Source organism: Manihot esculenta, chromosome 8 (assembly GCF_001659605.2).
Source record: "Manihot esculenta cultivar AM560-2 chromosome 8, M.esculenta_v8, whole genome shotgun sequence".
NCBI lineage: Eukaryota > Viridiplantae > Streptophyta > Magnoliopsida > Malpighiales > Euphorbiaceae > Manihot > Manihot esculenta.
Genome location: NC_035168.2, coordinates 37,786,527 through 37,800,337, shown reverse-complemented (window position 1 = coordinate 37,800,337; position 13,811 = coordinate 37,786,527). Strand labels below are relative to the sequence as shown.

The following is a 13,811-nucleotide window of genomic DNA, read 5'->3' as shown; positions in this document are numbered from 1 at the left end:
GAATCAACATATCCCTAAAAAAGGTTGGGTGAAGCAGCGTATATGGAAATACTAACCATCCATGGCATCAATTGCCATTTGAAGAGATGGGCATGCACCATAATCAAGCCAGCAAGTATGCGATCAGCATCCTGAAAGTTTCAAACATATACATTTCTATATTTCATTTTGGAAGGCTCAAAATTGAATGAAACATTGTTAAAAACAATGATTAAAACATGTTCCTCAAAGAATATTATAACAAAAACCCTTTGAATAAAGGCATTTCTGACTTACAAATCAAATCCCAATTAATTAATGCTAAATAAATTACAAATACACCTTTAAGATGGCTTTCAACATCAGATGCATATACTCCTTGTTCGTGTCGTGTCCCGATCTTCAAAACCCTTCAAAAATGATCTGATTCCAAGGTGCTCGGCAGCGTATGTCATGAAAGATGCCAAAACAATGCCTCCAGCGACCACCAAGCCTAACCTGTGAAGAATCACACATACCATGTTTCAGTTACGCCTCTTCGAAAGGGTCTATAAGCCTTTATTTGGTTTCTTAATTGTGTAACGGAAATGAAAAGCAACAAAATAGAGGAAAACAAAAGAAAGGAAAAGAAACAATTTTCAGTTCTATTTTTCGGTTACTTTAATTAAAACACAAGGGGAATGAATTAATAAAGTCTATTTTTACTATACAACCTCATCATGTAACTTTGGTGTGCAACTTCAGTTTTCTAAACCTTTTTACTTCCTCAAATCCCTACTTTTCACCCCAATGGGGGAGAGATTTTTTAAAGGCTTGTAGAAAATTGAAAATCTAATTTCCATTTTTTAAATCCTCTTTGTCTTTTCTTTTGTTTATATTCCAACCCAAACAAAAGAAAATAGGGAAATGATATTTCTTTCCTTTTCTTTTCTTTTCCATCCAAATCTCTTAAAACAAACAAAGGCTAAATGTAAGAAAGAAAAATTCAAGTTCCTTAAATGGAGATGATCAAAATATTGACATTCAATACAAATGATGAAGAAAAGTACCTCAAAAACAGGGCAGTAATCCCAAAGATGCATGGTAAAGCTGGGGCAGCAATAGCCAAAAATGCCATTCCTAACCCATAATACCAAGCAGCAAGATCGCAAGATGATCCTTGCCGCAGATGGCCTGCCACAGTTACAAGAATATTAGCAAACTTTCCGAGTTTAAAGGATAAGAATTGGCTGTAAATAATCCTAGTCTACAAACCTTTCCCAGAGTAATCATCAAGAGATTCAGGATGAGAGGCAACTGATACTTGAGTGGCTGTCATCTTTCCCCAAAGATAGGTCAAATGGAGAAAGCCTCCAAATAAAAGGAAGAAGATTGTGAACGTCCACTCATACATTAAGATTACACCAGTCCAAGGCATCACTTGACGAGGCACAATTGCGAGGCCACATGCAAGGGAGACCAAAGCAGCCACAAAACACACAATGATGGAAAGTCCACCCAAATAGCCAGGCACCTGTATCACATCAAAAACATTTAAGAAATATAAGTTGTCAAACTAAGACAGGAAATACAAGACAACCATGCAGAACCATTTTTAAGAGAATAGTTATGCTGTAAGCAACAATTCCCATTAACTTGAGAAGAAAAGGAAGAGGAGACTGACATGATTGGCTGAATTGAAGGTAGATGATGAAGAAACACCAGCATATCCATTAGACCTAATTCTGTAATAGAGATGTCTCATATGATCACATAGTGAACTTCTGCAAAATGCCCGTGTCTGCTCCAAAATATACATCATCAAATCCAAATGACAAAAAATAAAAAAGTTTGTAAATACCTGAATGACAAATAATTGGAAAACAACTAACCTGAAGAAATGATCGATAATAACTGAAAAGTACAGCACATAAAGGTAACATGAAAAGAAACTTGACAAGCAATTCATCATTTGGATTTCTGCCACCTCCAGTTCCAGGAAGGGATTCCTCAAGCTGTTCCCTGGCAGCCTGCAGAATTAGCAAAGAAAATAATTAACTTCTGCCAAAGCATAAATCTCTCCAGTGGTGTTAATATATATATGTATATATATATAATATACTGTTATGAGACAGAGTAAAAACCTGCCAAACATCAACAGGTTTCAAAAGCCAAGATGTCCACCAGTCCCAAGGTTTAAGGGGGCCAAGCGTATAGTGAATAACATGAAGTTGAGACTCATTTACCATCCACTGCATAAGCACACAAAAAGGTCAATATACTTAATTTGGAAGTTAAATACAAATAAGTAAGTAGAATTATTCCTCTAATCAGTTGAAATAAAGGCTATATGGACTTCACAATAATAGTCCTTCAATAAAATACAACTAGAAATGAAAATCTCAGAGTCGGTGCTAGCAAACTGATTTCTATGCCAAATATCAACCCATGAAATATTGGTAATAAGGATTACATACTTCAGCAGGATCAGAATGTAAAATATTTTATGATACTGAAGCACAGGTAGTAAACCACCCGTACTCTTAGGTGCAAAGGTGAAAGAATCTACTATCAGAGATAATTAGACAATTAAAACTTGCTCATCAGCATGTCATTAATCATTGTAATATTTATGAATCTAGTACCTTGTTAGCCAGCATGTAGAGACCAACATCTGCATTATATAGAGTAGAGAGTCGCTCCATATCAGGAACAGGTCTAGAATTCAACACTTCCTGGGGTAAATTAGGCTGGAAAACATGTGCATTGGGAAAGTCAGAGTAGTATGAGTTCAGAAACCCCTGATCTCCTGTTAAGAAAAACAGAAGGAAGAAAAATCAGCACAAACTTCAATGATAATTCCCATACAAGAGATAAAAATAAAACAGATATTTTCGTGAAGATAATAAAATCAAGAAGACTAGGTAGCTCCTTTCTAAGTAGCAGGGCATGTGCGTCTCTAGCACCAAGAATCATCTTGAGCCAGAAAACTGAAAAATATAAGAGTTCAAGGTTGTGCTGGTATTTGAGTAAAAAATCAAGTCATTTGAAACCATAAATAATTCAAATTTTCGAGCAGTGCCTAAAAGAAACCCTTCATTGTTGTTGTCGTATAGAAATAAACCATTTCCCCCTCCCGCATCACCCCCCCCTGCCCCACAGGCACATAGATCAAGTCCAGTAGGAAGTCCAGCATGAGTTTGAGTTTAGTAAAGTTAAAAGTCCAAAGGTTAAATACTCAGCTAACTGAAGCAAAGACAATTTTCAAATGAAGGAAAACATCATAATTGATGAGTATGATACAGGCAATGGATTATACAACTAGAAATGATAGAGAATGAAATGCTTCACCTCCAGTGTAAGAGTGCAAAGTGTTCACTTTGCTCATCATGTCATTGAAAACTGATTGAGAAGGTTCCACTACCATGACTCCTGAATTCAACCTCTCAGAATGCTTCAGGTTTGCACAGAACTTTCCACATTTAAATAGGTCCTCGATGCTTTTGACCACAATAGTGTCCGCATCGAGATATACAACTGCACAAATGGTTTACCAGGAGTGTATCAACAATAGTAATAAGACAAGTGCCACATCAATGATTAGCAAAGAAAAAGGGATTAAAACACAAAATCAAAACGCAGACTCAAAATTGAAAGGACATATAAAAGCAAAGGTAACAAATCTTACATAGGCAGATTTGAAACACATGCTGAGACCGATATAACTATTTGCTCTAAATAATTGTTCATCTTCTTCTTGTAGCAAGAATCATTAGCTTTACTCTCTATATTGATAACATCACAAGGATTTTCACTTAGACTCTCAGGAAAACAAACAAGCACATACAGATAGAACAAACTTAAAACAGTAGACATCAAAACCCAATGATTTCACTCCGGATAACCAAAAAGCAATATGTTATTTCCTATTTCCGATTTCCTATTTCATCTTTTCTTTTATCCTTCTGGGAAGCACTTGGACAAATGGCAAAAAAAAATATAAAAAAAATTTAAATGAATATTAACAACATTTCATCCATAGATTCACAAAAATTTGGTAAGGAGTAAATTTACCTTTCTTGTAGCTAGTCATATTAAAGATTTTAAGCTTGGTATATACACCCCAAAACCTCTTTGGCCGCACTTGATTAGGGTTTGCCAACAAGCTAATCTTCTCCACTATCCAACCGTCAGCCTGTGAACCATTCAATCAGTAAAACCCAAATAAAAAGGAGAGAGCCAAAAATTTCACAACGCAACCAAGTAAAATTTAGGAAAATGTGCAAAATTGCTATAAATTTTCAACTCACATAATCCAATAGCTGTATTACACGCAGTTTCAGTGAACACCTCTTTGTTTAATAAAAAGAAAGTTCAGACTTCATATTGATAAGAAAAATTGAAATAATAAGCTTCATTTATCTACCTAGTTTCATTAGCAAAAGGTTTAGTTAATAGGGGCATTATAACACTTTGTACTGCCAAAGCGTCCAGACAGAACTCCTAATAAAGCTGAACTTTATTAAACATAGAAATCAAATAGCCTTTTAGCTAAGCCTAATGGCTAACCAATTTACATTTTAGTTACGTTTTCTTCATTACAAAGACACATAAAATTCGGCGAGCTAAAAAGAAGTACCTGAAACTAAATTTCTCGCGTGATACAATTGCTGAAAATTTTACTCTTATTCTAACCAGGATTTTCTAGGAAACCAACTAAACCGAAATCAGCACAATTACTTACCTCAAGAAGCTTCATGGCGTAATCAGAGACACCATCAGAGACCAAAACCACCATGTCCTTATTCGATCCAGTGTCCCTAATCGACTTCCCCAAAACCCTAACTCCCAGCAAGAATTCATCTCCATACAATAACGTCACATACGCCTGCTCAGTCTTCTGCGATCGAATCGAAGCTCCAGATTGAATCGAAACTAAAGCAAGCAACAAAAGCAAAGCTACAAATTTTGATAATTTCATCATAAATTCTTCAAAATATTGCGCTTTGGATTAGAAAACTCAGATTTTCTCGAGGAAATTCAAAAGCCAAAAAAGGAATGATCTGTGGGCTTTGGGTATGGCCTGCAACGTCTGCGTCCTTTTGTATTTGATATGTTTGAAAAGGTTTTGAAATTTCCTTTTTTCTTTACTCGTTAAGTCGACAAGGCATCGTTTTTGACTTTTCTCTTATTGAAGGTTATAATCCACAGCGACAGGGTACAGAATAACAATCATGTCTCTGCCCAGAAATTCCGGGCCGGGCTATACACAAGTCCGACCCAAGCAACGAATCTTTGATCCAAGTGAAATTAAAAGCTTTTTGTGGGCAACATTACAATTATAACTTTACGTGAATCTTATTCAAATTAATAGTTAAGCATTAGTCTTTTTTTCTCTTAATTAGAAGTCTTTTCGTTTGAATTTTAAATATAAATTATTTTTAAAACTTTGAAAAAAATATTTTATTCTATTAATAGATCTATTTGGTGCAAATTTAAATTAAAATATTCTTATTTTCTTGAACTGCTTTCAATTACGGATATGCTGGAAGAAGGAGGACATCCTTTGAAACCCCATTAGCAGGTGAGAGTCTCGGTGCTCAAACTTCATCCAATTTTTTTTTATTTTATATGTATTAAATAACTTAAATATTTTAAACTTCTATAATATATTAATATAATACAAGTTTTGGCTCCTCCAACTACTTTTAAAATCATTTTAGTAAGTATAATAAAAATTGATTTTTTATTAAATCTCTCACAGTTTTATTAGTCTTTCTAAATATTTATAAAAAAATCTTAAACAAATATAACAAATTTTAAATTTTCGTTAATTGGCTCCCCAAACTTTATATTGATTTCTAATAATTTATAATGTTTATATTATAGTTTAAATAGAAGCACTAAAAATTATTTAATTACCTTCACAAGTATTGATGATCTGAGATCCAATAGAATATGATTTTACAAGAGTTTTTGTATTGAAGAGAAAAGCTTCCTATCTCTCTAGAAGGGTATCCCTTTTATCCTTTTCTTCCTACTTGCTGGTGACGTATAACGGCTCTCCCATGATTGGACCACGCGTCTCTGCCATACAGATATGGGCGTACGAGGATATCGGCGCCTGCTCCATGCGTAACGGCCTCTGATTCTCCCCCGTGCGTACACTCGAGCGGATCTGCCAGGCTGTATGACGAGTCTCGTTCTGGATTCTGGGCTGGGCCGAGAGCTGGGCTGGACGCTGAACGCAGGAGGAGAAGGAATCCGTGGGGAGGTTATACGGGCTGGGCCGATCTCGATGAGGAAGAATCTGGTGGAGTCCGGCCTTAGGGATCTGGTGATCCGGGCCTGTTTTACTTGAGAGGGCGTGCGGGCCTTCCTTTCATGGGCCGTGGTCGTAGTCTAGGCCCAGGATTGGGGGTAGGAAAATCCAGCGGTCATCAATTGCCCCTTCACCTTCTTGGCAGTTATTGCTCCGACTGCCGAGGGGGTGAATATCGAGAACCATTATGACCGCGCCTGTTCGTGTGTAGCTGCCTTCATAACTCCCTTTCATCTTTTTGTCACTCCTCATTTCTTGAATCCTATCTGCCTTTTTCCCTTTCTGGACTTTCCTTACCTCTCGTATACTCTGCTCTTTTTACTTTCCTGTCATTATCGCCTGGACATGCCTCTTTTTTCCTTTTCCATGAACATCTTTTAAAGGTCCTGACATCGTAGGCTCAAAGTCTAAAGTTACTTTACTTTGTGCTAAGACTTCAGATTTTGAGTATATATCAGCGTCAACTCCTCTTCACTCTTAGGCCCTTTGTCGGAGAAAGGGAGTCTTTCTTTCCTGCCCTCTGTCTATTTCCTTCTTCCAGCGAGATTCTCCTGTTTTTTCTGCAAAGAACCTATTTGACGCCTTCTTCAAACGGATTGAGGTGAGCCTGGGGCTTCATTGCCTTGTTGCCCCAGAGGTTTGCTCTAATCTTGCTTTCATTATGTTGATAAAAGATTATCCTGACTTATCTCTGTTTGGAACTTTTTGCAGTACCTGAGATAAAGATGGGTCAGTCCAAACCTCTTGAAAATCTGATATTACCTCGAGGGAGTCTGAAGGTTGCTTCAGCGGTCCTCCTAGTAGGGCGGTTGATAGGTAGGGCCATTTGGCAGGTCGTTGAAACTGTTTTACCCAGATCGTCTGGCTGGCCTCCTCCTCTGGTTGTTGTTCGAGCTCCAAAGAGGCTGTGGGCTGTTGAGAGGTCTGCTTTGCCTTTACCTTCCTTCGAGAAGGAAATTTCCCCGATGCCCCTGTTGTCTGCTTTTGATATAAATGGAGGTGGCGAAAATGATCAATTTATTGTCCCCTTTGGTGTGGAATACCTGTATTATGAGAGGCTGAGATCTGCTGCACTCAGTCAAGCTTCCGTCGATGCCTTCGAATATATGCTTTGTGATCTGCTTGAAGCCGTAACTCGAAGACTTATGTTTTTCATGCGTGATATACGAACAACATATAATATCTGAGCTTGTTCGAATGTACCGTGAATCACACTTGGGCAACCGAATGTTTGCCTACAGGGGAACAGTGAGAAATACTTATGGGAATCAACTTATTCAGTTCCCCTATAATAACGAAGCAGAACTCGGCTGGCCTACAGGGCTCGTTTTCCGTATCCGAGAGTTCCTCTGTATCGAAAACTAGGATAGTGTGACAGGTGATAGTAATGTAATCATAGATGATGTACTTGGTCATGTAAATCCTCTGAGGATAGCTTTTTATTCTGTAATGTGGGTATTCGTAACGTGCTGTAATGAAACTTTCGTTTTTTCGTTCATATCCGAACTGTTCCTTCTTTATTATGAATGAGATATTGAGACTGTTTTCGTGGTTTTCTCGGAGAAGTCTACGATATTGTTTTTTTTTTCTTGCCTTTTAATTGATCCGATCCAGAATCCATTTAGCCAGTCTGAGTTTTCAGTTTACTCCTTCCGAGCTGTACCAACCGACCTGCGAGCTCGCTTTCGGTTTACTTTATCCAAGCGAGACTAACCGACCTGCGAGCTCGGCTTTTAATCAAGGGGTTGAGCTTCTGACCCATAACTTTCAATTTACTTTTTCCGAGCTGGACTAACCGGCCTGCGAGCTTTGTCTGCGTTCAATGAGCCAAGCTCTAAGTTCCCTTAGCTTTCAATTTACTTTTTCCGAGCTGGACTAACCGACCAGTGAGCTTTGCTTTTAATCAATGGGTTGAGCTTCTGACCCATACCTTTGTAGGATTCCGAGGCGTCTTCATCGCTTCGTTCTGGGCTCCTGGCCTTTGCTTAATGATGATCCTTCTTAGGTGATAGGCTGGTCTGACCTTTATCATGCTTCCCCCTGTTTGTCTCCTTGGGTCTTTCTATGACTTACTCTTTTTCCTTAGTTTTTACTGCCTGAGCGGTGATGATGTGCATTTTGCGTGTCAGGTCGTCCTGAGCGAGAGATTCAATTGGAGCTCGGTCTCAAGGTTTTGACAATTTGGGTTTATCTTATGTAGATAGCGTATGGGCCTTCGGCTGATGGGCTATTGTCGTGGGCCTGGCCCTTTGTAGGGGTGGAGAAGCCCAGCGGTCATCTCCTTGCCCCTTTACCTTCTCGCCGGTTATTATCTAACCGTTGAGAGGGTAAACTTCGAGAGCAATTAATGATCGCGCTGCTCCAAGACAAAACTGCTCAGAACAACGTTTCATCTCATTATTGCCTCTCACTTCGAATTCTCCCTGTCTTCTGAAGAAACTCGCTCTCTTCTGCTCTCTGTTTTCCTGCAACTTCTTCTGCTTTTTCCACCCTATTGCGTTTTCAGGTACGCTTCTTTGTTCTTCCATGGAGGGTCCAAAGCTCCCGGATGTCGCTAATCTTAGGTCGCATATCACTTCTTCTACCATAAATAAACATATTTCTCGGAGGTATTTAAATACTCCGCTTTATCTTATTCATGCTCCTTTCCAAAATGAAAGGATAGTTCTTCCAAACCCTCACCCCTGGTTTGATGGATCCCCAGAGGGGGCGTTGTATAGTCTTTTTTCTCAAATAGAGGGATTTCGGTTTACCTTTCCCTTTTACTCCTTTTTTTGTCGAGGTTTTCCAATACTTCGGAGTAACCCCCCGGATGTTATCCCCAAATTCTATTCTGTTCATGAGTTGTTTCGAATCCATCTGCCGAAGCTGGGGTTTCACACCCACGGCCTGTCTGTTCGTCACTTTCTTCCGTCTCGTTAGGGCGGTTCAGAATTTCTATTATTTTTCCCCCCGTAGTGGGTTGTCTCTTTTCACGGGCTACAAGGATTCCATAAAGGGATGGGTTGAGAATTTCCTTGTGGCGGAGCTGAAATTAGAATCCGCCTTATCATGGGAAGTGGATCTAAGTTGGGAGGATGTTCCTCCGGGCTGCAATGACCTGCCCCGATTGAGCCTTATTGAGCAGGTGGGGTTGCTTCGACTGACTTCTGTTGAGAGGAAGTATGACGTCGAGAAGTGTATGTTCGTGTCTAATCTTAGGGATATCCGGGACACGGGTATAGTGCCTCGTCCAGTGATTCCGTTTCTTCTTTGTAAATGATATTATAAAATGCGCTAATCCTTTATAGTTTCTTGTTTTTGCAGCTTCTGACGTTAAAATGGAAGAGATCAAGCATCCAAAGAACTTAGTCCTGTCTCGGGATAATATGCATGCAATTTTCGATGCCCTTCGGGCTGGGCGTTCGGTGCCTGAGGTCGCTGCAGAGGTGGTTCAAGTTGCTTCTTCCAAGAAAGTTAGCCGACCTCCTACCAAGGCTTCCTCTCGAGATCCTAAGCTGAGCTCTCGAGGCTCTAAGTCATCTCGGCCATCTAGTCGTGGCAAGTCGGCCTTGACTATTAAGCCTACTGAAGAGTCTAAGTCTGCTCAAGCTTCTTCAGAGGGTGTGAGGGAAGTTTCTCTAGCCATTGTGGAGCAGACCGAGGTCGTTGAACAAGCACAGTTGGGTCTTGCTCATTCTTCTGAAGAGGTGTCAGGGGGAAAATTTAAGTCCCCCATTACTGAGGATGAGAAGGCCCCTGGGAAGGGAAAAGAGATCGTCCTTGTGGAGGATGACGTCTTGGAGGTGCCTGCCAGGGATGCCCCTGCCCCGGTGGGGGTCAGGTCTGAGTTTGGAGACCCCGTAGGGAAAACTGGGGACAAGCGTCCAGCGCCTCATGGAACATCTGCCCCTCCTCCTTCCCAGAAGAAGCCCAGGGCTTCCAAAGGATCTTCTCCTGCCCTTCCTCCTATTGGGAAAGGAAAAAATGTTCCTGTTGTACCTCTATTGTCTTCTACTGACAACGACACTCTGAACGTGGCGGACATCACCTCTCAATCTCCGGCCAATGCCGTCGCCAAATTTCTTAGAGAACGGATGTTCGGCGGAGCTACAGAGGCCTCGGATCCACGCCTGCTTGCCCTTACTCGTTTTTTAGCCAGTTCTACCAAGGAGCAAGCGTCCTTCCGATCTCGATCTCGTGAAGAGCTCGGGAATACAATCAGGGAGATGCTTTTGATGGTAAATTATTTTTCTCTCTTTTTTTGGTCTTCTTTATTTCTTTCTTTTGACGGTTGTTCTACCCTACTAGGTGACGGGTCTTTTTATGGAGGTGGACGCTCGCGACCACTCCCTCCGGGAGTCCGTGGATCGCCGGATTGAAGAGGCGCGCCTGGAGGAGAATATATCTGCCACCAATGACGCCAGGGGCAATCTTCTAGCTGCCCGGGAACATTCCCAGTCCCTCCAGGTGGAGTTGCACTCTGCGTTGGAGGCCCTTAAAAGAGCTGAAGGCAGAGCGGCTGAGGCAGCAGAGCATACCAAATCTCTGGAAGCAGAGTTGTCTCGTACTCACAGGGTTCTCAAGGAGTCTAATGAGAGGGCAGCTGAGGTGGAAGTTCGTTGTGTGGAAGTTTCAAAGCAGCTGTCTTCTATGACAGCGGCTCTTCAGGAAAGAGATGAGGCTGTAAGTCAAAGGAATGAAGTCCAGTGCCAATATGAAGCCTTAAAGGCTGATTCTGAAGGACTTCAAGTTCGCCTGAATGAGGTGAATGCTCAGAAGGAGAGGGCCCTAGCTCGGGTGGAAGTCCTTGAGCAGGAGCTGAGCACGAGCTCTGAACGTATCAGAGTCCTGGCTTCATCGGCGGAGGAGTCCCAACTTCGCCATCAACAGCTTAACCATGAAGTCAGGACTTTGGAACGTAAATGTGCAGCCCTACTCGAGGTGGTGAAACATGCTGAAGGCAAGGTCCTGCTAGAACGCGAGAGGTGTCTAGCGGAATATCAGGGGTCGGAGGAGCTGAAAAGAAAGATTGAGCAGGCCTGTGAAGCTTACCTTCAGGACTACAAGGATTCTCCTGAGTTGAAGGCATTTATAGCTGAGGCCTGTGAATCATATCTTGATGAATATAAGGCCTCTGCAGATATGAAGTCTGCTGTTCTTCAAAAAGCCTTCCGCATGTATGTAACTGGTTACAATCGCGGTATAAGAGAGGCCAGACATGCTCCTGATACTCCTCTGGCAAAGCTTCGTATGGCCGAAGTGGACTCTGATGGTGAGCCGGTGTTGTATGGAGAAGATGATTTCCCTATGCCTAGAGGGGACTGTCGCGTTGAAGGCCCGTCAGCTGTATCTTCTGAAGAAGAGTCCGAGCCGGATGGGGAGGACATGGGAGCCCTTGAGTCTGAAGGAGACGACCCCGAATCTGAAGGGGAGGACCTCGATCCAGGGTTAGAGGTTGCCCCTGTTGTTGATACTGAGGCATCTGACCCAAAGGATGCCGGGCTTCCTCCAGATACAGTTGTAAATAAACATAATGTAGGCGAGGATGTTCTTACAAATGTAAGTCCTTTAAGGACTATCTTTCCTTCAACCTCGTCTGATAAGTAGATTGTAACAGCCCTGTATTCTTAATGAAATTTTAATTTCTTTTTACTTGAACTATTTTTCGCTTTATAATTTATCTCTCCTTCTCGTAACTGTAATGCTTACACTCTATATTTTTATTCATAAGCTTTTTCTGAACTAGATTAGCCTTTAGTCATGAGCTCGACTCTTAGCTAACTGTCTGAACTCATGAGAAGTCAGATCACATACCCTCTAATGGTGATTAGCAGGGCTGCCGTTTTGCTTTTAGTTCTAACTTGTCAGGAAATGAAGCTGAGGTCTTTTCTTCCCAAATTGCCCCCTTTACCTCCTTAACCTTTCATGATATGGGTGGTGAGGGGGTAAATCATTAAACTCTTGTATATGCTTGTGTGGGCTTATTTTAAATGGCTTTTCCTTTCTTCTTGGTTATGAACACGGTCCTCCGTCTTCATTTGCCTTCCTCTATGTTTTCGAGCGTTTTTATGTGGCGAGTCTATCCGAGTTGGGAGCTCGGCTCTTTACTCTTTACTTGGGCTTTTGTACCTATGGCCTGTGATGTTTCTCATACCCCTGGATGTTTTTCGAGCTATTTGCTGCCTCGACCTCTTTCTAGGCTAGATGAGCCAGCTTAGCGTCAGCGATCATTTCTCGATTTTAGTGCTTCTTGGTTATAGTGTTCCGAACTCCTTCGGGAGGTCAGAATTTGGCCTTTCTTTGGTAGCCTTTGGACTCATTTTTCTTGTGAGGTCGGAACTGTATTTTTATGAATTGTCTCTGCACATGATATGAAGAATTTTGGCTTAGAGATGGTCTTAAGGCCTTCTCCAACTGTTTTTTACTTTGTTTTCCCGGGAGTTCTTAGGGGATCCCGGTCTTCTTTGTATTTTCGGGACGACCTCGGGGCCTCGCCGGCTGTTTTTACTCCAGGAGATCTTACGGGATCCTGGTCATTTTTGTATTTCCGGGATGACCTCGGGGCCTCGCCGGTTGTTTTTGTTCCAGGAGATCTTACGAGATCCTGGTCATTTTTGTATTTCCGGGATGACCTCGGGGCCTCGCCGGTTGTTTTTGCTCCAGGAGATCTTACGAGATCCTGGTCATTTTTGTATTTCCGGGATGACCTCGGGGCCTCGCCGGTTGTTTTTGCTCCAGGAGATCTTACAGGATCCTGGTCATTTTTGTATTTCCGGGACAACCTCGGGGCCTCGCCGATTGTTTTTGCTCCAGGAGATCTTACGGGATCCTGGTCATTTTTGTATTTCCGGGACGACCTTGGGGCCTCGCCGGTTGTTTTTGCTCCAGGAGATCTTACGGGATCCTGGTCATTTTTGTATTTCCGGGACGACCTCGGGGCCTCGCCGGTTGTTTTTGCTCCAGGAGATCTTACGGGATCCTGGTCATTTTTGTATTTCTGGGACGACCTCGGGGCCTCGCCGGTTGTTTCTGCTCCAGGAGATCTTACGGGATCCTGGTCATTTTTGTATTTCCGGGATGACCTCGGGGCCTCGCCGGTTGTTTTTGTTCCAGGAGATCTTACGAGATCCTGGTCATTTTTGTATTTCCGGGATGACCTCAGGGCCTCGCCGGTTGTTTTTGCTCCAGGAGATCTTACGAGATCCTGGTCATTTTTGTATTTTCGGGATGACCTCGGGGCCTCGCCGGTTGTTTTTGCTCCAGGAGATCTTACGGGATCCTGGTCATTTTTGTATTTCCGGGACGACCTCGGGGCCTCGCCGGTTGTTTCTGCTCCAGGAGATCTTACGGGATCCTGGTCATTTTTGTATTTCCGGGATGACCTCGGGGCCTCGCCGGTTGTTTTTGCTCCAGGAGATCTTACGGGATCCTGGTCATCTTTGTATTTCCGGGACGACCTCGGGGCCTCGCTGGTTTGTTTTTTGCTTTGTTTTTCTGGGAGTTCTTAGGGGATCCCGGTCTTCTTTGTTTCGGGGTGACCTCGGGGCCC

General features: G+C 42.1%; 1 protein-coding gene across 1 annotated transcript; it reads right to left on the bottom strand.

The window, feature by feature from the left end:
- Window positions 1-208: 208 nt before the first annotated feature.
- On the bottom strand, window positions 209-5,105 carry LOC110620073 (inositol phosphorylceramide glucuronosyltransferase 1). Its single transcript, XM_021763650.2, has 10 exons — window positions 4,703-5,105; window positions 4,033-4,153; window positions 3,310-3,495; window positions 2,604-2,767; window positions 2,103-2,210; window positions 1,851-1,988; window positions 1,643-1,759; window positions 1,234-1,492; window positions 1,029-1,152; window positions 209-477 (listed from the first exon to the last, which is right to left on the bottom strand). The coding sequence occupies exons 1-10, from the start codon at window positions 4,940-4,942 to the stop codon at window positions 342-344; spliced, it is 1,593 nt and encodes a 530-aa protein (XP_021619342.1). The 5' UTR covers window positions 4,943-5,105; the 3' UTR covers window positions 209-341.
- Window positions 5,106-13,811: the final 8,706 nt, after the last annotated feature.

Bases quoted from the DNA above. Each gene is read 5' to 3' on its own strand.
- LOC110620073 (XM_021763650.2), bottom strand. From the start codon at position 4,942: ATGATGAAATTATCAAAATTTGTAGCTTTGCTTTTGTTGCTTGCTTTA. The intron at 3,496-4,032 runs GTAAATTTACTC...CCATTTGTGCAG, and splicing joins TATGACTAGCTACAAGAAAG to TTGTATATCTCGATGCGGAC. The intron at 478-1,028 runs GTACTTTTCTTC...GATTCTTCACAG, and splicing joins ATTACTGCCCTGTTTTTGAG to GTTAGGCTTGGTGGTCGCTG.